General features: G+C 36.5%; 3 protein-coding genes across 3 annotated transcripts in view; 2 read left to right on the forward strand and 1 right to left on the reverse strand.

Moving 5' to 3' along the window:
* Window positions 1–152: 152 nt before the first annotated feature.
* On the forward strand, window positions 153–9,125 carry LOC373423 (radial spokehead). The gene is given in 14 exon segments (NM_214596.1): window positions 153–169; window positions 301–716; window positions 2,596–2,657; window positions 2,978–3,105; window positions 3,337–3,435; window positions 3,944–4,120; window positions 4,659–4,713; window positions 5,143–5,256; window positions 5,664–5,761; window positions 6,233–6,374; window positions 6,770–6,879; window positions 7,525–7,666; window positions 8,123–8,240; window positions 8,462–9,125. Coding segments are annotated over 13 exon segments (1,659 nt in total). The 5' UTR covers window positions 153–169; window positions 301–531; the 3' UTR covers window positions 8,691–9,125.
* Window positions 9,126–10,343: 1,218 nt separating this feature from the next.
* LOC580266 (eukaryotic initiation factor 4A-III) lies at window positions 10,344–20,734 on the reverse strand (the record flags this gene model as incomplete). The annotated part of the gene is given in 11 exon segments (XM_030998507.1): window positions 10,344–11,891; window positions 12,355–12,482; window positions 13,247–13,354; window positions 13,954–14,069; window positions 14,908–15,046; window positions 15,502–15,643; window positions 17,074–17,154; window positions 17,523–17,655; window positions 18,621–18,683; window positions 19,317–19,383; window positions 20,662–20,734. Coding segments are annotated over 11 exon segments (1,067 nt in total), but the record flags the coding sequence as incomplete, so codon positions are not given.
* Window positions 20,735–24,680: 3,946 nt separating this feature from the next.
* Window positions 24,681–26,244, forward strand: part of LOC100892685 (H2.0-like homeobox protein) — a 10,524-nt gene continuing 8,960 nt past the window's right edge. Inside the window, exon 1 of the mRNA XM_030998581.1 lies at window positions 24,681–24,731. Coding sequence (XP_030854441.1) covers window positions 24,681–24,731 — 51 coding nt within the window. The remainder of the gene's footprint in view (window positions 24,732–26,244) is intronic.

The raw sequence follows: 26,244 nt of genomic DNA on the forward strand, positions 1-26,244 counted from the left end.
ACAAATATTTTCTAATAAGCTATTTTTTTTATTCTTAAAAGCAAACCTGGAAAAGACCGATAGGGACGAACTTCGTTTCACCTGTGACGTAATGGCAATGATATTTATGCGGCGAGATCCCATAGCAACAGGCCGCAAGTCAGTGAAAGAACGTGTATGGAAGTTGTTGGTAAATACTCGATGAATAATGCCGTGCTTTTCACTTAATTGTAACATTTTCTTCAAATTGTTGTTTATCATTGCCTAATATAATATTTCTGAAATATTTATTACATGTTTGACTGATTCATTTTGTTCTAGAACCTGCGAATTGAGGACGGAACAACGCTAGTTTTAACAGCTGAGTGAGAGCGAAGTAGGCAACACACCTCAGACGGACGCGGACCCTCGGTTTTGAGAGTGAGGAGCCAGAGGTGTAAAATCTGCATCTGCTGCTATTTTTTTTAAAAGACCTTGAGTAAAACGGAACAACTATATCGAGGAACAACTATATCGAGCCACATATTTGAAACTGCGTAGAGATAGACTTAAATGATGGAAGAACCTCAAAACAATGAAGGAACTCCCAAAACAGGCAACTCCAAGCCACAGACTCCAACAGGAACAGCAGTTGCAACTCCACCAAATATGGCTGTGAATCTTACTCCCACAGAAGAGGCATTGGTGAATGCAAAGGCCTACCTACTGAAAGCAAGCAACAAATCAAATCTCAATTTGTAAGTACTAAGTAACTTTAGACAACTAAAGAAGAAGGACAGGATGTGGATTGACACTTAAATTATCTTGTCAACCAATTATTCAATGTTAATATTTAAGCTGTCAAGTTAACACAGCTTGCTGTTGTTAATTATCCAAACTGCACATAATTATTATAAAAAATCAAATGAACAATTGGGGTCTACAAAGACCTTCTCAGGTTAAAAGAAAGAAAGAAATCAAGCTGATGCACAATCAAACTCCATGATCAAGATTTTAACTGTGACTGTTTTATGGCTGTCACTGTTAGTGTTAGGGTAGAGTACCCAGTATTCGGTCACTTAAGGGGAAATCACTAATATTTTGAATTCTTACCTCTTTCATTGGGCAATCTACCCATCAAAAGAAAAGAAATTTATTCCTCTAACAGGATTTTATAGTCACTGAAAATATAGAATAACGATAAGCAAAAGACTTCCGAAAGAAGACGGAGCATTTTTCTGCCCAGAATTCGGTCGCGCCGACTAGAATTCGGTCACGCGATTTGTGCGTGGTATCTCCGTTGCAAAGGAGCGTAGCGTATTTGCGCACTATTTTCACACAATTGCGCAATAAAGCACTGAATGTCAATGCGTTGACCGAATACTGGCTGAGCGATACCGCATGGCAAGGGTATCGTATAAATACCTCTTGCACATCGGCAAGTGCGTCATTTGCAAATTCGCTGCGATGGAGCGAACACGGAAGTGATTCTCTTCACACACATACTAAATTCATTGTGACAGCACACGTAGTTGTTTCGCAATAGACTTCTACATATGGCTATGCATGTTAGCGCATGTGCTAAGAGAACGCGAAAGTGCGGAAAGTTGTGCGACACTGACCAATTTCGAGCTAAGTTGGAGATCATTCCGGGGCCCTAAATCTGATTTAATTTTGAGAGTTAAGAAAAATTGTTCAGCTGCCTGATTTGTGCAAGTTTCGTGGCTCATAAATTATTTTTTAAATTGTTACAGCTGTTGAAACGGCTGTCTGACCGAATACTGGGAATTGACCGAATACTGGGCGCGCTACCCTACCCTAATTAAGTCTTTAGTGATAGACTTTTTTGTTAAATATCTCACAGTGCTTGCCAAACTACTTACTGATTTCTCCCTGTCGGTATGAATAAGATTACTTCTAGATCTATGCCCAAGTTGCTACTAACCAATTTAGATGAAATTAAAGAAAGGCTAGATATCTAGTTGGAAAATGAGACATGTCAGGTGAATCTAGTCTATTTGCTTTTTTAAATGAAATGAAGGAAGAATGAACTGTGTGCTCAGTATCTGTTAAAAGCTAACTATTTTGATTTCATTTCCCTGATATTTTGTAAACTATCACCATTGATCATCATTCTTTAAAAGTAAGGATTTCTACAGTGACAGTAGTGTAATCATTATTTTTTTATTTTTTGCTGGCACAAATAATTTTTCAAAATCATAACATCATTCAGGCTAGTGATGGTGGTACCCGAAAATGCAGTGTTGTTTTAGAATTAATTCTTGAATACCATAACATTATACCAAACTATTGATATTGTAATTTCATTGTTTTGTTTTGGTATATTTACAGTAGACTCTAATTGAGATGACTTAAAGAGATATATGAATTTGACACTTTCATGTTTAAGTTATATACCAGTAGTCCTTGTATCTTTGTTATTTTTTGTTATGAACTGCTTAAAGTTCATTAGTCTATAAAGGCTGTAACAGATACTTTGAGGTATTATAAACATCGATATAGTCATTGTACACAACATTGTTTGATTTCATCACAAGTGTGTATGATTACAGTAGATTTCAAGTCATCCATATTTAGACCTGTTCATTTACACTAAGAATTCTACTCTCTTACCAGATATGATCACCTTAGCAGAATTCTGACAAAGGTTTTAGATGAGAGACCGGAGAATGTAGTAGGTGAGTAATTTAGATTTTAAATACTTTTCTGTATATCTCAGGATCATAGTTAATTTCTTTGTGACAATTTTAATAGTAAAACACATAAAACATGAGAACAGAATAGAGGAATAAAAAGAAGCTTCACCATGGTTGGTTGGAAAGAGAAATCACAAGTTGTTGATATACCTATATATATATATATATGACTTTATGATTTTTCTTCATACATTGTTAATACCATCATTTTACTTTTTTGTTTGTTTCGTAAAGAAGTGTTATATAGCCAGAATATACTGTAAATAACTTGAAATCAAATAATTTGAAATAATTTCTCACAGACCTCTTTGAGGACATCAGCAAGAATGTGAAGAAGTCAAAGTTCACATCGACATCAGACACAATCCTAGACAAGGTAGACAAAACAGCAGAAGTTGAACTAGGAGAAACACAGAAGATTCTCTTTGAGGTAGGTTTGTAACATACTCTCTCTCTTTTTCTCTACTTTACTTTCTCTCTCACTAACCTTTAACCAAGGCTCTATTTCTATCTCTAGGAGCCTGTTTTTTTTTTAAAGTGCCTTTTCAATTTACTCAATGGCATTACATGCATGATCCGTAATCTTGTCGACTACAGTACCCATTCAATGATGAATTTATCATGTTTATTACATTGTCTGTTTTTCTGTTACTTTTTGCAGAGGAATCAAGAAGAAGCTGAACATGATGGAGGTGAAGATGAAGTTGAGACCCCGTTGCCAAATCTCCCAGAGCTCATGTATCACTTTGAACAAGCAGGAGTGAGTCATATTCCATCTTCTTAATTGAACTTGATTATGTGGGACAAGCTCTGTTTTTTTATATCAAAATATATAAATGTTAACATAGTATATGATGTTTAAACATTTTAACACATTTGTTAGTTCAATAGTATTACCCTGGACAAGATACGCATTTAGAAATTTGGATTCCACCCTATTAGGGGCATAATTTATCCTTGAGTTGTATATCAATTCTTCTAAGTGCTGTCAATTTAAGTCATGATATTTGGTAGCCAATAAATGAACAAAAAATAGATTACAATGTTAACTATTTTAATCAGTTATAGTATACTGGAGGCGCACACAAGTAGTTAATTCCATTAAACTGAATTGTATGTATCAATAATCTTTTATTAATTTTGTTGCTTTTAAGCTATTGAACATGTTGAATAATATTAAGTTTGACAGTACCATCTGTGCGTTTAGAAACGTGCCCTTTAAATGTAATTATTGTTATTAACTATTGTATCCTTGACCTTTGACCCAGGTTGGTGTGAGCCGAGAGGAGATGATGAGGATCTACCTTGCCCTCAAGCAGCTGGTAGACAACTACCCTCTCCAGTCCTGCAGGTTCTGGGGAAAGCTCTTTGGTACCGAGAAGAACTACATTGTCGCTGAGGTGGAATACAGGGAAGGGGAGGAGGAAGAGGAAGAAGAGGAAGAGGTATGCATGAGAAGAATACAGAATAATTTTTTTTGTGTTGATATTATTTACAGTGGCAGAATCTCCTATTGAGTTTAACATTCATTCACAACATGATATATATTGATGAACTGGAAGATATTGTTGTTCAGTGTAATTACCATTGTTCAATTATGATAACCTCTTTATTAATCAGAGCTGAAGCTTTGAAATACTTTGCACATTTTTACTACAAAAGTAAAATTTGTCGAAAAGATATTTCAATATCCAATATTTCAGTTATCATTGGCAGAGCATGTCAAACAGGATAATATACTTCTCTTTATTACACCAATCCTTGAAGATTAGAAGAAACTATTGTGCTCTTAATTCATGATCTACCATCAAGTCTCTTAATTAATTCTGTAATCCATTGCGCAATTTAGTTTTTAGCTACGAAGCATGGAATTAATGAACATTTATTGTTTACATGTTTGATTTGATTTGAATAAACCATTTATCTATCTATCTATCTATCTAACATGGAATCATTTGTGCAATTGTTTTATTCTTTAACTAGGAGCATGAGACTGAGGAGCCAGATACAGAGAAGGATGATGAAGAAGGAGAAGGAGGTATGATTTTTTTCTTCAAATCTAACTTTTACGGTTTAAGATCCAAAGAGAGACACATTCTTACTTAGGTCATATAGAAAAGCTTTGATTTTGATTATAGCGGTGCTATATGACATTTTTCAAATGAAATTAATAGTGGTTAAATTGTGTATGAATCTATTTTAAAATGATAGAAACAAAAATCAATATTAACAAGACCTTAAAACAACAACAACAAACATTGTAATTTAAATGATGGTATTCATTTTATTATGTTTACATGAGAAAGAGAGAGAGGGGGATGCATACGTTTTACATTCATACCTAAGTTGTTTATCTGATTGTGACATCACACCCATGCGCTGTGAATTTTAAAGCGTGTGCTCAGCCAACTTGCTCTGTCAATCATGCATATATAAACGCAAATCATTTATTACTCTTCATCTACAGAGGAGCAAGAAGAGGATATTCTTCCCAAGCCTGACTTCAAACCTCCTCCAGTCATCCCTCGTGAGGAGAACAGGACAGGAACCAACAAGAAAACATTCTTTGTCTGCAATGAACGTAAGTATATTGGTTTAAAGGAGATGCATGCACATCCGTTATTTAATCAAAGTTGCATCCACATATGTTTTTTGCCGACATCGGGTAGATAGAACCCTTCTGCTTCCTTTTAAAGACCTTTAGAGAAAAAAGAAAAAAAAATCAAGGCAGGGAAAATAGAAATAATAAAGGTAGACATTTTTTATGGGGATAAGGATCCATTAACTGTATGTTTTTATGTCTGTCAGTGATATATTGTTAGAGAATGATTTCATCTTTTAAGCGCACTTTTCTTTGAATATCTAAGATATTGTAAGTTCCTCCAGCAAAATCATAATTTTTTTTTTTTTGTGAATATTATGCATCATGAGAAAGAGAATCATTGGCTTCAATAACAAACATCCTTTTTATTTATACCACCCACTCAGCTGGTCAACCATGGGTCAAGCTACCAGCTATTACTCCTCTCCAGATCAGTGTAGCCAGACAGATCAAGAAGTTCTTCACTGGGCGTCTTGACCAGCAGGTATGCTCCATCACAGTTTCTCAGTGTTTCCTATATGAGTACCATATCTTCCAAATGATTTAAAATCTAATCCTGAGGTAGACAGTAGCAACATGCACAACAAAAGTTGCTTTGCAGAATTAACTGTGAACACTTCTTGCTTATTGAAGATGTATTAAGGAATTGGAGAAAAAAATTTATAGTTGAATGCATAGTTACAAAAGTGCTTACAAATCTGTGTAGATCGATAAATATGTGCAGCTACCTGCATCCTCCAAAATTGTGTGTGTGTGTGTGTGTGTGGGGGGGGGGGGGGAGTAATATGGGCTTTTATTTATAACTGAATGTACATCTCTCTGTTTCTCTTTTCCTAATCCATCTTTACCTTTTTTCAAATCCGTTATTTTTTCTGAACTTCTATTTTTCTCCTCTTTTATATCCTATTTGTTAATATACTTATTTTCTTTCTATTTTTGCTTATTATATTTCCAGATTATTAGCTACCCACCTTTCAATGGCACAGAGGCCAACTACCTGAGGGCACAGATTTCACGAGTCTCAGCAGGCACTCAGATCAGTCCTCTTGGATTCTACCAATTTGATGAGGAGGAGGAAGAAGAGGAGGAAGATGGAAGTAAGTTATTAATACTTCTCCTAAGCTTAATCCTATATACGTTTGCTCTGGCTACATGCTCATGAATTTATGTTGTGAAAGAGATTGGATTATGGCTTAGGATGTGATTTGAGAGTATAGTTTCATCTTCAGAATAGATTAGATTAAATTCTAGGTGATTATATGTTGCTCAAATGACTTTTTGATTATAAGATGACTTTGTTATGTAATCGATAAGCATATTAGATGGAGATCAGATTGTTGTACAATCTCTAGCACCTTCTCAATTGGAGCCATATTAGAATTATAAAAGGCATGTTAGAGCCACAGATCTTTACAAGAAACCGGCTTGTTAGGGATCCTGATCTGTTTTTTCTTCTGTTGACTAATTCACACTCTTTTTGTTCATCCATCAGACCGTGATAGCTTCATCGAGAGTCCAGATTTTGAGGGCATCCCAGTAAAGGATCTTGTAGACCCCTCCATGGCTAACTGGGTACACCATGTGCAACACATCCTGCCTCAGGTATGTAACAAATCAGGTTTTTCTATCCCCCCCCCCCCCCCTCTTTCTCTCTCGATCCTCTCCTCTTTCCTTCCCCCTTCTCTGTCTGTCTGTATCTCTGTCTCCTCTCTCTCTCTCTCTCTCTCTCTCTCTTGTTCATTAATTAAGCTTGATATCATGTCACCTTAACATCTAAAAGGTAAAAACTGTCTTCATTGGTAATATGAATGCTGTCAGGTCTATATGCTTTATTTTAGTAGACGAGGGCAAGTTTCAAAGAAAGTGTTGAATGAATTTTATGAATTAGATTTGTTTCATAGCAATATTTTGGATGATTCAATATTTCAGATTAATGCTGCATTGAGATGATGTATGATTCTTGTGCATGAAGTTTCAGTGCAAAGATAACATTAGCTAAGTTATGAGTGTTTAATCATTTTTCTTGCTCAAGAGAACCGTGAAAAACCTTTTACATTACAGTGTACCGATGAATCAATTACTACCAAAGAGGGGAGGGTTTGAAATTGATACTTCATGCACATTGATCAGACTGTGGAGGCCTGTTAATGCAAAATTAATTAAAATCTTTGTAGTTTGCATATTAACCTGTGGTGCTTACAGTCAACCCAGCTCAACATAATTTTGTACATCCATTCCAATCTCCAGGGTCGATGCTCATGGTTCAACCCAGTGCAGCAACAGGAGGAGGACTTTGAAGATGAGGAAGACGAGGAGGAGCGGGAGGAACCAGATGAACCTGAACCAGAGGTTGGACCTCCTCTCCTAACACCCCTCTCAGAGGATGTTGGTGAGTTTGTCTTATCCATATTTTCTGTAGTTTATGATTTGTCTGATAACAGTTTCATGATACCAGAGTATGGTACCGGAAGTCAAACATATATGCTGCAAACTTCCCATATATCTTTATTGCAATTTCTTTGCTTGCATTCATTGTTACGAGACATGAAGTGTTGTTGGTCAGAAGACTAATTATTAAAAGTATTACTATTCTTGTCACATGGATAATAAGAGGATATTTGAGATGACTTGTGATATATTTAAGCAGCTATATGTTAGTGCAAGTAGTTATCTACATCTGTTATTACAGAGATTTACTATCAGGGATTAATTTTCTTTCAGAAAGTACAGAAACTGGTGCAAGTCTCTGGTCTAATAATTCTACTTTAATAAGGTTTACTCGATCACTTGATGCAAGAAGTTTGTTATCAATGTTTTCATTTTGTATCATCTCCTGCTGTCACAGAGATTGAAAACATCCCACCATGGAGTGCTCGCCTTACCTCCTCCCTTGTGCCTCAGTATGCCATCGCTGTCATCCAGTCTAACCTATGGCCTGGTGCCTACGCCTTCGGAACAGACAAGTAAGAATGCTCACCTTTCATAACAAATGTTTCAAATTTTTGCCCACACTATCTTCCACCCCTCTCTCTCTCTCTCCCAAGAATCACAAGGCAAAATAATTCTCTATTTAGTAGTATATTACATTTTAATTAGAACCTTAAAAAGTAGTATAAATCGAATCTCATTGAAATTTTGGTCCACATCTAACTGTATCCCACCTCACTTCTCTCCCTCTCCCCAGGAAATTTGAGAACGTGTACATTGGCTGGGGTCACAAGTACTCTCCAGACAACTACAGCCCTCCTCCCCCACCTCCAGTCCAGGAGGAGTTCCCCAGCGGACCCGAGATCACCGAGGCAGAGGACCCCACCCCTGAGGAGGAGGCAGCCCTCAGGGCCGCCCAGCAGGAGGCCATGGAAGCCGCGGAGGAGATGGAGGATGAGGAAGAGGAGGACGGAGAAGACGATTAGGAATGAGGGGGGCATCTTGAGATTGGTTTTGTGGAAGGGTTTTGGGGTAGGGAGGGGGTCGTAAGATAGCATGGGGCAGTTTGTAAAAGTGACCTTGTGTATTCAATATCAAGCTGACAGCCTCATGAACCCCATCAAAATATAATCAGCTGGTACTGCAAAATCAGAAAAGAATTATTAAATCCAATCAAGGTAAATTCTAGAGCAGCTAGATATTACTATTTTACAGCCTGTCAAATGAAAAAAGATATTATTTGATTAAACTGCACATTCCCAGATGTACTGTATATCTTGACGTTGCATGTTTTGACTGCTCGGTTATACACATGTATGCGCTTCTTTTGCATACTCTGAACTGAATAAGAGCAACATCATGCGATGGAAAGCTTCAGAAAGAGGTACTGGCAGGTATTTTTTTTAGGGGGGGGGGGGTATATTTAAACTACCACTTCATCTTGTTCAACAACAACAAATTGCTGGAGGGCTTTCTCTTTTGATTTAAAGTTTAACGTGCCTTTAAAAGATCACTTCCTCTGCATGATATCCTAATGATGTTTAGTCTGACTTTAAATTCAAAATCATGCAAATATACACACATGGAGTTAATGATTACATGCCTATAAACACATCAAATTAGTGGTAAATCATTAAACCAATGTCCATTCCTTCTCATGTAAATATTTTACAATCTTTCAAGTAACTACTCTACTGTAAATATGTAACTTATTTTTATCACACAAGAAAATTATTCAGCTTGATCCTGACACTACCTATATAAAGTTCTCTAAGAGTTATTTTATCATTCTTTTGTTCCTTTTGTAAGAAATTGTACATTTTGTCAAACTTTTCATATTCATATTTTTGTTCAGGTTGTTCATTCCATGATGTTGATATAACCTGTAGTAGTGTATCTTGTTTGAAAGTATGCAGTTCAACAATAAACACTTTCACCTCTGAGAAGATATGTTTGTGCATTTTTTTCTCATGTAGCTGTATTCCGCAAGTGGATTTTGTATTTGTTTACAAAAGGGGAGGAAGAGCAGAAGATAGAATAGAGAGAGAGGGGAGGGGATAGGGTGAGAGGAATAGAGAGAGAGAGAGAGAGAGAGAGAGAGAAGGAAATCATATCACCAGTGTTGAGGCAGATTAATGAATGTTGATATGAAATGCAATACATGTACTGTCACATACAAATTTTGAGGCCCTATATTTAAATTGTTTGAGATCTTTACTCTACACTCTTTTGTATAATTCAAACTTCCCATTTTTCAATTCTGTAATTGCTGACAAATCCATGCATAGGGTTTTCTGGGGAAAGGGCTTGTTATTAAATTTTCCTCAATTCTTGCCAACAAAGTTTCTAAGTTTGTTCTGTTTTTATTCATTTATATACCGTATATATAATGGCAAATTTTATCAGAAATCTCTAATTGGACTGGTCTAGAAGCCCATCCATCATTTCCTGCAATGCATTCTCTCTCTCCCAGCTCTAGTCTACGACATATCCAAAACACATTACCTTACCACACCTTACCACAGTACTTCATATTCTGAATTAATATACTTATCTCATTCCATGTAGTTTTGAATAAACTCGATTCCATTCAACTCTTTGTGAGAAAACCTTAGATACTGAGACATTGAGATCATCCATAAAATACTTTCAAATTATTTTATTTTACAAAAAAAAGGAAGAGAAAACGCTACAAACTGAAATAGGGTAATACAAAACATTGATCAACTACAAGTTTCCATAAAACCTTTTACGGCAGGTGTGCAAGGAATATCTTGTTACTTATCTTATCTTAAATTCTATACACAACTGATGCAAACTGAATACATGTGTCCGCTTCACCCAACATTTTCTGATTAGCCCAATGCTATAAAGCAGGATTTGCAATAATTGTCGTTTTGCAATACACAAGATAAATAGTACTTTTAATCAATCTCTTTCAAAATCTATTCATCATCTATTTTGCTAGTATAATATTCACATGATAAATTTGATGTCAAATGTTATTGTTCAATCCTTCAAACAGCAATTTTGGTGAAAGTAAACAATATAGCTGCTTTTAGAACTTCCCCATAAAGGTTATAATTTCAGGATGATTCAAATGAAGCCGTTTTTTTTTTTTTGGGGGGGGTCAAAATTAGAAGAGTGGAGAGGAATTAATGAACATGTACAATTATTGGAAATAAATCTCCTGGGTGTTGCCCTATGACCTCACTTTGTGCTAAAGATAAAGAATATTACAAAGGAAAGCTGCTTAAATCATGTGAATGAGATTATCACTCACCCCCTTAACAAAGATTTCAATCAATATTTCTGAGTCAGATAGAAAATTTATGCCGAGAGGCAAAACAAAGAAAAGTTGACTAAGTTACATTTTTGTAAATGTTCATTTTGTAGATTGAAATATGATTGCTTAAAATGTTCATAGTCGCACATCTTGAAACTCCTCGACTTATTCCATCTTCTAAACCACAGATAAAATAGTAAAAATATATATACAACACTGTACAATTCTTATAATCAATTGACATACACTGTATACAGAACAAGATACATGTTCATACAAGTTTACTTGTGTCATGTTTACCTATGTCAATATCATTGAACATTAATTCGTCATCCGTCATATGCAAGCTACCAAAGACAGTTTTAATAAAATATCAATAGGCCTTTGATTTGGATCTCTCTAATGTGTATCTTGTCCCATGTTCTAACCCTATGAAACTATTGTCTGTCGAGAGCTGGAAAAATAATTAAACTCATATTTACCTCTGTTGCAGGCTCTGAGCAAATGAAATAAAGGTATTCCTCAAAGTTTTTCATTGGTGGAATGTTAACAAAATTAATTCAAGTTTTAAATTTTAATGTGAAGTGATTGTGATAGTAAGTATTCACATGCAACAACATATGGGAAATGGGTACGAGTGAATAAAGAGACTATAATTTACAATAGAATCATGCTTTACTTTGTCTGCTGGTGAAAAACGTAGAAATATAGAAAGGGACAACAGCATCAATAATAACAGAAATTTACATGGCATGATAATTTCTTTAGAGAAATGCACCTAGCAGTCTCGTGTGTGTAAACCGTTGCCAAACTATAATTTCTGATCTGTACACTATTGATGAGAGGGCAGCCCGTGGTTATCAACTTGGTAGCTACTTTCCAGCCTAGATGAGATCCGCAACTGGAAGAAAGAAAGGACAATAGCACTATTGAAATAACAACACAACAAAAGAGAACTTTCCCCACTAAAAATAAATCAAAGCTTAAATCATGTTGGAAAGTATTTAGCTTTCTTCACACCTGATACACCATGCCCTCTGAAGATTGGTTTACAGGTGGCAGAAAAGACATACAATATCAATAACTAAATATTAAAATAAGCTGGCATCAATCAAGTTACATGAAAATTGGAGCGATAAGCCTTCTGTCATGACAACATTTTGTAATTTTGTAGGACATGATTTACAAAGCCATGGGTCTAATTTAGTACTAAATGCAGTTCTGCTGTTAAGTAAATACAGTATTAAAGAAAGAAAAAAATCATGCATTTCTACTAAAAACCAAATTGTAGAACCGGTACTATCATGCTCATACATGTATCATACCATTTACAATATTTGTTACTGGTTGATGTTTTTTCTTACCATTCATGGGCATTTCATCAATCTGTGTGCTGTAATACTGCTCTATGTCACGCAGGATTCTGATGTCATCACTCTTCACAAAGTTGATGGCCACACCCTTACGGCCGTAACGACCCGACCGACCGATTCTGGAATTACAAAGAGGTGTGGTTTTTTTTAAACATGCAATAAGCTACATGAATTCAAATGTACTCCCAAAACAAACAGGCAAGGGACCAAGATGTCAACGCTTAACCGATCAGTCTTGGGTAATAACCCATAAACCACTCTAGAACTTTGATGAAGGTGCTTTTAGTATGCTTTTCATGGAAGGAGATAAAGAGGCAGCTAATAAAAAATATGAATTGTGCATTATAACTTCATGTAAAGAAGAGCATGGATCAAATTTATTTAGAAAACTGCTTAATGCAAGAATAGAGATTCTTTCATATAATATACAAATGCACATGTAATGGCTATCTTAGTGGAATTGGTATGATAGAATCTAAGAATCTGTAGACGAACACAAGATATTAGCTTCCAATTCAGATCTTTTTTCGTCAGAATAAGAGTTCTTGAATAAAAAGCTCTCTTGAACACAACTTTGCATATACAACAATATAATTACACAATACACTTTAAAGGTACTATGTCCCATTTGCAGGTCAAAAAATGAAAAAGTTAAATTCCAACGGCATTTGAAAGACATTCCTTATTTAGAACTTCCCTCAACACAAAAGCGTTTGAAAATGGTTTTTGTGGGAAATTAATTACCATTAGTTGTCGAATCGACATAAGTGATTGCAATCACCTACGTAATAGTTCCTGCAAAGTTCTACAGAATTTGATGTTGGCTGCAAAATGGACAGTATCTTTCAAGCAAAATCATAAAATATGAGCTGAGAGTGAGTACCTGTGGATGTAGAGCTCACGGTTGTTTGGCAGATCATAGTTGATAACCAGCGAGACCTGCTGAACGTCCAGACCTCTAGCCCATACATCAGTGGTAATCAGAACACGACTGCATGAAAAGAAGAAAATAATGAAGTTGTAATATTCAACACAGCCAGTGAAATAGCATTCCAAGAAAATTTTAAGGAATTACTGTGAAATGTAAATTCTGTAGTAAAAGGGGATACTTGCAATTTGATTATGTAAGTATCCCTTTTTACTACAGAATTTACATCCAAAGGGTCCTTCAAAAAAGCAAAATTTGCTGAAAATCCCATACATCAAGAAGTAAAAATCACTAATGTGCACACTACATATTCTACATTATGTTAACATTATTGTTATTTAGTGAATTATGACTTTCAAAAATGCTCTTCTCAAAGGATGCATGAATGAATGCTAGGCCTTCCAAGATTTATTTTATCAGGACTACCAGAAAAAAAAAGATGGCTACCTGAAATACATTTGTAGATATGAGCAAATAAACAAATGGAATAATGATAAACCTCTGTTACTATAAGATTAATGAACATGAGTGACTTTGGGCTCATTTCATTTGATGACTTATAAAGGCAATTTTAACAGCGAAGTCAATTATTATTACTTCTTTCTTGAAAATCACTTCTCCCTAGACAAAATATTTATAGAATTCATGTTTGGATCTCTTACCTAGCTCCTGATCTAAACTCCTTCATGATGGCTTCTCTCTCCTTCTGAGGCATGTCACCATGCATCGAGGACACTGTGAAGTTAGCTTCACGCATCTTTTCTGTCAACCAGTCGACCTAGGAGAGGATAATAATAATAATAATAATAATGTTTTATTTACCCAGGGTAGCCACTTAAGTTATGAAACTGCTATTCCAGCGGGCCCTGCATAACATAAATATGTTATTACTACCCTTCTCCAATCTAATATGCTGAGCACCTAGCTAGAAGGCAGAAGGTCCCATTGTTATAAGTCTTTGGTATGACTCGGCCAGGGTTCGAACCCACGACCTCTTGTTCATGAGGCGGGCGCTCTAACCACTGAGCCACCATGCCAGGATGGAGGAGCAGTGAAATAAACTGTGATGAATGTGGTTCTGTCTTCAATACGACCATGCCAAAACTGTTTATTCTTCTAGCATTCCACATGTATTATCATCATTCACCATGATCATGGAGATGGACATTATCAAGAATGCACTGACACAGATGATACAGTCTGTATATATATATATATATACATATATAATCTTCTTTGATATAAATACCAATAATTCTTGCAGCCATTGGGATGATTAATTACCCATATCTGTGAATTTAAAAATAGTGCTTATGCATTTTTTTTAATGGGGAAACAAAGTCTCCATTGGCACAATACATACTATTCGTTTACATTCACAGTGCATATACTGAATGATGCATTAAAAACAAAAAACACTGCCAAGCATAAGAAAATGCACTCATCTCTCCAAAGGGCACAATGATATATAACAGAAATTTTGCAATCACATTCAGTTTGTCCTATCAATATTCTTACACATGACAAGGCATTAAATTTCCAAAACCCATGATAAACTGTGTTTGCTTTGTAAAGAAGAACCACTTTCTAGCTTTTCTCTGAAAGGATGATCTTACCTTTCTCTTTGTGTTGCAGAAGATGACAGCCTGTGTGATGGTGAGTGTGTCATAGAGGTCACATAGCGTGTCAAACTTCCATTCTTCCCTCTCCACGGCAACAAAGAACTGCTTGATACCCTCCAGAGTCAACTCATCACTGTGTAAAACATTATCAAAGTACATGCAATAATCAAATCCAAGAAACTCAGATTTCATTGGCACTTAATGCTGGTTATTTCTCTGAATTCAAATGATGTGATAGGTATTATCAAAGGACATAAGAGAAATAGAATGGCAAAACCTCTCACGGAATTAATTGAATGAGGTTTCTAAATAGGACAACATTAACAAATACTTGTTGCTCATTGCAAGCACATCAGCCATTTTTGTCATCATTCAAGCTTTTCTATTTGACCACCAAAAAGAAAAGAATGATTTAGCTCTGGAAAACTATATGTAAATAATTATACAAAACGCTTCAATAATGAAATAAAACAGACAAAAGGCCAAAGATATTACAATTTTTTTTCACACAGAAAAGAAAGAAAAAGGGCAGTGATAAATAGAGGTTGTGATACTCTTCTGGCCCCTAACCGTACTCCTTATACTAACCGTTTGACCAGGATTCTGATGGGGTCTGTCATGAACTTGCTGGTCATTTCTAGGATCTCATGTGGCAGCGTAGCACTGAAAAGTACAACCTGGGTCGCAGGGGGAAGGTACCTGTACACATCATAGATCTGCTCCTTGAAGCCTATGGAATACAATACAATAACATATCATCAGATACTTCTATTCAATATCATCTCTTTCATTGGGTAGCCATTTGTTTGTAGAGGTTAGGGCTGCGACGAGTAGTCTAATACTCGAGTATTCGCACTGTTGACAACTACTCGAGTACGATTTCTCGTATTTGAATATTCGGCCGCAAAAAAAAAAAAATTTAAAAAATTCCCGGTCAGCTGGCACTGTCCAGGCCGACGCTTACCCGTGTGCCAGGGAGAGCGTCGGCCGCCGGCATGGTACCATCAGAAAAAATGTTTCCCAGCTCAATCACTGTCAAACTCACCACTCAGAAACTGGAACCAAATGTCCAGATTTCTGTTTGGACTCGGAGGAGAATGGATTATTCTGCCATCTTTGGTTTTTAAAACAGCATTGTTCACTGTTATTATTATTATTAATCGGCACCTTCAACTGGAACTCGGTAGTGAAATTGCGTGAGTTATTGGAGACAGACCTGGGATACTGCTCCGGTAGTATGGTGGTGGCCCAACAAAAAACAAAAAACAAACAAACAAATTAAATTTTAAAAAAAACAACATGGCGTCCGAATATTCGCTTGTTAGCCTGGGAGTGTACTCGGGTACCTCATTACACGGTTGTGCACAGCCTTAGTAGAGGTGTTGTGGTCTAGTGCATGTGTCTTTGGACTGTGAATCACAGGATTCTTGGTTCGAGTCCCGCTGCGACACTAATGTCTCTTGGCAAGACAGTCCTCTACATTTGCCACTCTCCACTCAGGTGTTACATGGTGTCGATAGGAAGGAATTCCTTGAATGATGTCAGTGGCGGATCCAATGGGGGAGGGGGGACAGGGGTTACGTGCCCCCCCCCCCCCCTACCAAAAATAAATAATGTTGAAATCAGCCCCAAATTTGGCAAAAATATACTGGCAAACAGGGGTGTGCCCCCCCTGGTCCCCCCCCCCCCCCCCCCCCAAAAAAAAAAAAAAAAAAATGTAGGCATCAAAATCAGGAGTCTAGCAGAGCAATGGTAATCTTGGAATGCCTTGAGCACCTTGCATGGTAGATATGTGTCACTATACAAATATCCAATATTATTATTATCACTATTAGTGTTTCAAGCAACTTCTAAACTAAATGCCCAAAGAGGCTTAAAAGACCCCTTCCCTAAAAATACTTGATGTGTGGTAAGATGTGTTTATTAACTCTTATTAAACTGGGTTTTGTTACATCCCCACCCCCATCAAAAAGGCAATGAAGTTAAAATGAGCCCCATAAAAAGTGTTCAGTGCATAGAACACAAGTTAGAGTAGGTCAATGGGTCTTATCTTCTCACTTCTTTTATTCTAAAAACATACAGTGCAGTGTATTTCACTTCCCATGATGTAATGAACTCCAAACAGCAGAAAAACTTGCCACTGACTGGTCATCATTTTACCTTTGTTCAGCATTTCATCTGCTTCGTCCAAGACCAGCATCTTGATGGCTCTCGTCCTCAGGTTTCTTCTCCTGATCATGTCTGGATAATAATTAAACAAATCAAGAATGCAAGATTTAATGACGGATCCAGATCATCCAGTATCACTGCAATCCTCATGACCTTTTCCAACTTCAACTGAAGATTAGAAAAAGTAGAAGTAACATCATTGAATTGCAAAACTGTCTGGACATGATTAGGAAAGGCTGTGATCTTTGTGGACCACTGTTCTTTCTACACACATGGTCACAAATACACTATACATTATATTATACACTACAAAGCAAGAACAAATATAATATATCGATCTGTTTGGATCCAGAAGGACATTAACTCATATACTTTAACACAGAGTTAACACCCTTCTGGCTCTGACAAGACAATATCAAGGTCTCATAAATGCGTCTTACCGAACACTCTGCCAGGTGTTCCTGAGACGACATGCTGACCAAAGTCCAGCTTTCTGATATCCTCTCCTACATTGGTCCCTCCGATGCATGAATGGCACTGAACGCTCATGTAGTCACCCAAGGCTAGGATGACCTACAGATAATAATAATAATAATAATTATAATAATAATCATTTAAAGGTATTACAAAGTTTTGGTATGGGGTCATGAATTTGGTTCAAATTAACATATTGGAAGCATATGCGTTCCTACAATATTCATTGATTGTTGTCGCGGTTGAAATCAAGTCTAAAGTTATGAAATTATAAATAATAAACTCTTTATGTTGTATAACTCCCTCTCAAGGTCAAGATATTAATAAAGCTATGAAACAATGTTTCTCGACCGATTAGCTATTCCCGTTCGGAAATTATATATCACAACTACATATTCTGAGATTTTCATGGTCGCACCTACCATTGTACGGCCATAGACGCTATTTGAAAATTATCAAAATTTACCGGGAGCACCGGTAAATTTTTATATTCAATTTTTCTCGAAAACAGAAGTGTTTTAGGGGCTAACTTTTTAGTGCTTATAATACATCCACAGGGGCATCCAGATATATCAAAATTGTAAAGATTCACTATCCACCCAATTTTCAAAATTTCCCAAAACTTTGTATTACCTTTAAAGTCCACTCCAAATTTTATAAAGTTAAACCGGAAATGGAAATTCTTTTTGCCCAATTGATCGTAAATCAAATGCAGGTTTGTAGGAATTCTTTTTTGACCATCCTAAGCTATATCGAGGGTGCTCTGAAACTCACTCTGGCAACATTACCTCCAGGTTTTTATGACAAAGATAATGGGTGAGGGTAAGTGACTTAGTGTTCCAATGGGGTTTAGGGCGAGGTAGATAAAATGGTGTCTAGGATAGTGACCACTGTGTTGCAATGCAATATACATATATAGAACCGTCTAAAAGGGTAACACACGCTCGAAACTAGAGAGACAGGGATTTCAAACTCAAAGGAACAAGAATAAATCTCCATGATGGTTTTGACACTGTTAAATACTGCAATTTTTTTTTAGACGTATCTAAATTAAGGAAGCTCACCTTTTGAATTTGATTTGCCAATTCTCTTGTTGGAGAGAGAATCAAAGCTTGCGTTTCTCTGACCTAGAGGACAACAAGAGTATACATACATGTAACATAAAGCATCAACAAAAATAAAACATCAAATTGATACAACTGTGTACTGTTGTCAACAACAAGAAAAATGACAAAACGATGTTGCATATTTGATAACAAAAAATGTGTCGCTAGGAAATGGCTCAGTGGTAGAGCAGTGGTCTCGTAACTGGGAGGACCCAAGTGGATTAGCTAGTGGCCTTTGGTAAGGCAGTAATTGTCCCTCAGAGAGGATATAAAGCCATTGATCCCCTGGTTGCTTACTTACAAGCATACACAAGCTTTCTTAGCAGTCAGGTAAACAAACCATCAAACCAAAATAGCCACTCTTTAGTAAACATGCAAACTGTTCATTGTTACAAGATTTTTTATTTACGATAACTGAAGTATTCAATTTTGGATGATTCCATCAAGAACTAGCCGAAGCATCAGTTTCCTTGCCAATGTTTTTAAATACATGTATTATACAAGTGCTGGACATGTAACACATCAGTCACGAAGCCAAACTGATTTTAAACACACTCCAGCAAATCGTTATTCGTCAAATCAGGGTACCAGTGATAGCCATTGCAGAGGATGCGAGTATCTACATGTATGTGTACATGGAAAACGGTGACTAACCTGTGTGTCTAGACATTGTAGAATTGAAATGGAAAAAGTGGCTGTCTTTCCTGTACCAGATTGTGCCCTGGAAAGAAATGATGGTGAGAAACAAAGTGTTATACAGATGATGTAACAAGAGACAAAACGTAAACCATATTTTGTCCTTTATACGGTACATGTTATTACTCTTCATACAGAACACACACAGCATAAAATCTTAACATACAAGCTTATGTCTCACACTGTAAAGCCACAAACTTGCACCAAATCTACACAAATCTGATTTTACACTAGTACTTGGTTAAACTTAGAAATCGATAAAGAGAGTTTACATCTTACTGCCTTATTACCTGACCTTCAAAACCAAGTTGTGGATGCATACCGGTTTATCGTTTTTCAGTTTGAAAATAGGCTGGATAGTCTTTGGCAAATGCCGAATTTAAGTGCAATTACAGATCAGCTCCCTCAGACGTTGCATTTATTGCTTTACTAGAGTACTACCAATTAACCAGGATCTGGACGTAGAGGTATCTCAACCTGCATCCAGAAGTCAACGTTAGGCTTAAGTAATTATTATTATTATTATTATTATTATTATTTATTCGACCATTCATATATAAAAAGCACAAATACAATACAGTATAGCAAGAGACAAGTACATAATAAGGATTAACAAACAAAGAGATAAGGGAGCAGCAAGTGGGTCAGGGTGCACAAAAGTGAAGTTCATCACTGTTGCCCGGAGGCATGTGCCCCCACACATGCTACTCCCAGTACATAATTAAAAATTCTTTACATAAAATATTGCACATGATATAAGGGGGAGATAACAAAATAAGATGGAATAAAAATTGAATATAAAAAAATTAATTAAAAAAATGATTTAAAGAAAATATTAAAAAATGCTACAATTTAAGTAACCTAGTTATACAGTAAAACCTGTCTATAAAGACTACCCATCAAAGAAAAATGGTCTTGATAGGCAGGTTGTCTTTATGTGAAGGTTCCTTTAGTACATGTTTCAATGAGAAACCATTTTCTAGGGAAACAAAAAATGTGGTCTCTGTAGACAGGAGGTCGCTAATGCAGGTTTTACTGTATCATGTCTTATCCCGATAAAGTTAGTAATAACTACTGTATATACCGGTCATGCAATACCAGTTACAAACAGAACTCTTAGTCTTATACTTTTTAAAGAAAGAAAAGCAGTAGGTGCCTATGACAGTGTACTAAAGAGAGAGAGAGAGAGAGGGATCGATATATTTAAAAAATAGATGCAGATACAATTTAGCTAGTTTCCTTTCTCTTCAAGATTTAAAGAATATATGTACAAAAATAGACAATACTTTACTCATTGACTTACTGTGCAATAACATCCCTTCCTTTCACAACTGGTTTGATGGCTCTCTGCTGGATTGCAGATGGCTTTTCAAATCCTGTAAATAATGGCAAAAATACATTATTTCTCTTCAACATAATTTTCTGCTTACAAAAATAAAAGTTATTACCAGTAGCAGACGATGGTCAGAGAATAAGGATCGACCGCATAAACGAGGATCGTCTTCGTAAACTCGGACAAGACGCGTCCACAAAAATAAGGATCATTTGCATTTTCGCGGACGATTCTTATTTTTGATCCGCAATGATTTTCTTGAAGCAATTCACATTGACTATGTACAGAGACTATCACATAATTATGAGCTATAAATCCTTGGGAAGACGAACAACCCATAAAAGTAGACAGTGAACTAGGGTTTATTTTATTACATGGAATCTGTTTTTGGCATTGCAAGCGTGCAGATCGGGAACCCTACACCCGCAGAGCGCCGAAGGAAAAAAAATGTCTTCGAAAATGTGTACGATCCTCATTTTTTTAGGACGCGATTTATCCCATTAACGTAGACGATCTTCATTTTCAGACCAGCGCCCCTACTGATTAAAAAGAGGATTAAATAGATCTAGATCTACGTAAAAAAAAATCAATTTAATAAAATCTAAAATGTTTTCAATAAAACAAACTCGTTTCCAGTTATACAGTACCAAGTTCTCTGGTCATTGCTGCAAGGCAAATGTAATGATATATACGATATATTTAGTATGACGATATATAATGCATGACAGTCAGATAGTCTGTGGAGCAATGCATTGCTAAGCATAGAGAGTCAACGCTACGCGCTAATGCTCATCGTATTGACCTCTAGCATTGCACTACGTGTTAATAGGCAGCATTCCAATACATGAATAGTCAATACACTCACAACACACAGATGCACACAATCATGCCGATGCAGCTGATTGGCAAGTTTGACAGTGACTCACATTTTTAATATTAATTTTAAATTATTCTTTCCACATCCAACATGCTATTTAGGTGTCATCAATCCTCACTTAACTCTTTGTTTGCTTTGTTCGCCGATTTGCACGGACGTAGGCGTGCCAACTTCGCATTTTTGCACAGATGTATACGAGTCAATTAGACATTCATAATACCGCTCGCAGTGTGTAGCCACGCGTTGCGTTTACTATTGTTTACATTGTATACATCGCACACTTTCCGGTAAACTGTTTTTCTTCATAGTGTTACATTCGAAATTACCGTGTATTTAGCGGTTTTCTTTGGATTTTTTTTACTGATGTTACGATGGCACCTGCTGGAAAACGTCAACGTGTGTTTAGTGTAGAGGAGGCTCGAGATCTTGTTACTATGGAAGCATGGAGCATGGACTCTGATTCCGACGAATCGAGCAGTGACGAAGACTCTAGTGATAAAAGTGTTCCCTGAGAGTAGACTGATAGAATAAGAATGAATAAAAATTAATGAAAGAGCTAGAGATGACAGCAAGAAAGAGAGTAGACTGATAGAATAAGAATGAATAAAAAAAAATGAAAGAAGGAGATAGAGATGACAGCAAGAAAGAGAGTAGACAGTGATAGAATAAGAATGAATAAAAATAATGAAAGAAAGAGATAGAGATGACAGCAAGAAAGAGAGTAGACTGATAGAATAAGAATGAATAAAAATTAATGAAAGAGCTAGAGATGACAGCAAGAAAGAGAGTAGACAGTGATAGAATAAGAATGAATAAAACTAATGAAAGAAAGATGTATCCTGTCTTGCCGTCATCTTTATATCTTTCTTATTATCTTTATTCATTCTTATGCTATCAGTGTTTACTCTCTTTCTTTCCGTCATCTCTATCTTATTATTATTATCATTTTCCTATCTATATGTACCCTATGTCTTGCCGTCATCTGTATATCTTTTTCTTATTATCTTTATTCATTATTATGCTATGAGTGTAATACTCTCTTTCTTGCCGTCATCTCTATCTCATTATTATTATCATTTTCCTATCTATATGTACCCTATGTCTTGCCGTCATCTGTATATCTTTCTCTTATTATCTTTATTCATTCTTATGCTATCAGTGTTTACTCTCTTTCTTGCCGTCATCTCTATCTTATTATTATTATTATTTTCCTATCAATATGTATCCTATGTCTTGCCGTCATCTCTATATATTTCTCTTATTATCTTTATTCATTCTTGTGCTATCAGTGTTTACTCTCTTTCTTTCCGTCATCTCTATCTTATTATTATTATCATTTTCCTATCTATATGTACCCTATGTCTTGCCGTCATCTGTATATCTTTCTCTTATTATCTTTATTCATTCTTATGCTATCAGTGTTTACTCTCTTTCTTGCCGTCATCTCTATCTTATTATTATTATTATTTTCCTATCAATATGTATCCTATGTCTTGCCGTCATCTCTATATATTTCTCTTATTATCTTTATTCATTCTTGTGCTATCAGTGTTTACTCTCTTTCTTTCCGTCATCTCTATCTTTTTATTATTATCATTTTCCTATCTATATGTACCCTATGTCTTGCCGTCATCTCTATATCTTTCTCTTATTATCTTTATTCATTCTTATGCTATCAGTGTTTACTCTCTTTCTTTCCGTCATCTCTATCTTATTATTATTATCATTTTCCTATCTATATGTACCCTATGTCTTGCCGTCATCTCTATATCTTTCTCTTATTATCTTTATTCATTCTTATGCTATCAGTGTTTACTCTCTTTCTTTCCGTCATCTCTATCTCATTATTATTGTTATTTTCGTATCAATATGTATCCTGTCTTGCCGTCATCTTTATCTCTTTCTCTTATAATCTTTATTCACAGTAAAGTCCTTTCATTTCATATCACTATTTCTCTCTCATAATGTCTCTCACGTCCGTTCTCCATATTTTATTCATTGCATACTCCACTCGTCAATCATTTCTGATAATAAGCTCTCTCACAATAAAGTAAATGGAAAACAATGCAATATAGTTTATATTTTAAGATTGATTCATTCTTTCTTTGTATATCTATGGCTGTGATAAATGTACTTGAAATCAATTTTATTGAGGGGTAAAGAAGGTGAGAGAACAGATGCGGTGAACATTCATAATGAGACATTTCAATAAGATGCTGATTATGTCATGTATATCACATATAATATATTATGCCTATACCATTTTTACATGCTCATACCAGTGGGCAAAATCAATAACATTCTCTTATTTCTTATTGACTTATCATGGCACAACAAAGAAAAACATCCCCACGACGTCCCTTTTCATGCCCCGCTAAACCGGACATTGACAATAACCTGGGGTAATAGGGATTTCAATGGGCAGATTAGCCCATTGTCAAGGGTGGCTGAGCGGGGTACTTTCAAGTCTCTCCCTATTGAACTTCTTTTCTTCAACAACCTAAATACTAACCTTCTGAATTGTTAGAATACTTGAGCAAGGTATGTAAAGAAAGGTAAGAAGTCCACCTTTCTAATAGATTTGATTTGAAGATGTCTTATCATTGCTAAATAAGAAATTCTAGAGGGATAAAAAACTGCCGTAAATAAGAAAAATTAAACATTATATAATTATGATTATTATAAAAATGATAATTCAAAATATAACAAATGACGGTTCATCGAAAAGCACGTTTTCCGGTCTACAACTTTGCTGCACAATATTTTTCATCATGATCATCCAGTGAAGAGTTATAGCCTCTTGATTCAGCAGAGTCAATAAAGATTCCCTCGAAATGTGTGACCCTAAAAGAATGTGGCACAGGGGGTTTTTTTAAGTGGCGCATAAAGAGTTAAGCAGTAGGGGCGCTGGTCCGAGAATGAGGATCGTCCTCATAAACAAGGATATCCTCATAAACGAGGACAAAATGCGTCCTCAAAAATAAGGGTTGTCTGCATTTTCGATGACGTTTTTTTCATCAGCGCTCTGGGGGTTTCATGTTACAGAACGGCCTGCTGGCGATGCCAAAATGGATTCCCTGGGGAAAATAACCCTAGTTCACCGTCTACTTTTATGGGTTGTCCGTCTTCCAAAGGATGTATTGCTTATAATGTGAAGGTCTCTGTACAATGTCAATGTAAAATGCATCAAAAAAATCATTGCAGAATCCGTTTTTTGGATCGCCAATGTGCCGATCTAAAATATGAAACGTCTCCAAAATGCAGACGGTCCTTATTTTTGAGGACGCATCAGTCCGTGTTTACGAAGACGATCCTCGTTTATGAAGACGATCCTCATTCTCGGACCAGCGCCCCTACTGTTAAGTACGGATTTTGAGTGCAATTAGAGTAAAGGAGCCGGTAATCGGCCAGCTCCCGTTTTCGGCCGATTGGTTGGATGCATGGTAAAATCACTCTAAAATACATCGCATAATAGCATAACACATATCCCACACATACCATATCATGCCAGTGTCACTGAAGAACCACATTTGCAATGAAAAATATATCCTAAAATATCACATTTTAGCGATGTAATCGGCGGTCCCGCTACTACAAATCTGAAAAATCGAGTTTCTTGCGCGTGTATGTAAGAAATATGGGTACCATAAAATGAGCTTTATTTCAAGTATTTTTCAGATTTAGAGCCCGATTTTGTGTTAGTCGCAAGCTCAAAAGTATCTCATCGCATGTATTAAATCAATGCAGCCGGACCCTGCCACGCACACACGATATGTCTGTCTAATTCAGATTCCAACTTCCGATCACCGCTGTGCCTGTCTTCGGCAGGCGAGCACCAGGGAGCTCCGGCGTGGATACCTGCTCCGCCCGCTTGTGCTGTACATCAGCGCGGAAACGCACGGCGCGCTGCGAGCGCTTCCTATTGACTTTGTACATGCGGCCGTAAACTGAAACGCTCGGCTCCAAAACAGTGAAAATTGAAATGAATATTGTCATGGCAATTCGTGATTTTTTTCTGGGATTCTTTTTTTGTTTAAATAGGGTCTAGAGTAAAGTACCCGGTAATCGGTCAGCTCCGTTTTCGGCCAATTGGTTGGATACATGGTAAAATCACTTTAAAATACATCGCATAATAGCATAACACATATCCCACACATACCATACAATGCCAGTGTCACTGAAGAACCACATTTGCAATGAAAAATATATCCTAAAATATCACATTTTAGCGATGTAATCGGCGGTCCCGCTACCCAAATCTGAAAAATCGAGTTTCTTACGCGTGTATGTAAGAAATATGGGTACCATAAAATGAGCTTTATTTCAAGTATTTTTCAGATATAGAGCCGATTTTGTGCTGGTCGCAAGCTCAAAAGTATCTCATCGCATGTATTAAATCAATGCAGCCGCACACCGCGACGCACACACGATATGTCTGTCTAATTCAGATTCCAACTTCCGATCACCGCTGTGCCTGTATTCGGCCAGGCGAGCACCCGGGAGCTCCGGCGTGGGATACCTGCTCCGCCCGCTTGTGCTATACATCAGCGCAGAAACGCACGGCGCGCGCGAGCGCTTCCTATTGACTTTGTACATGCGGGCCGTAAACTGAAACGCTCGGCCGATAACCGGCTCCAAAACAGTGAAAATTGAAATGAATATTGTCATGGCAATTC

This window comes from Strongylocentrotus purpuratus, unplaced genomic scaffold, assembly GCF_000002235.5.
Source record: "Strongylocentrotus purpuratus isolate Spur 01 unplaced genomic scaffold, Spur_5.0 spur5_scaffold_5, whole genome shotgun sequence".
Lineage (NCBI taxonomy): Eukaryota > Metazoa > Echinodermata > Echinoidea > Camarodonta > Strongylocentrotidae > Strongylocentrotus > Strongylocentrotus purpuratus.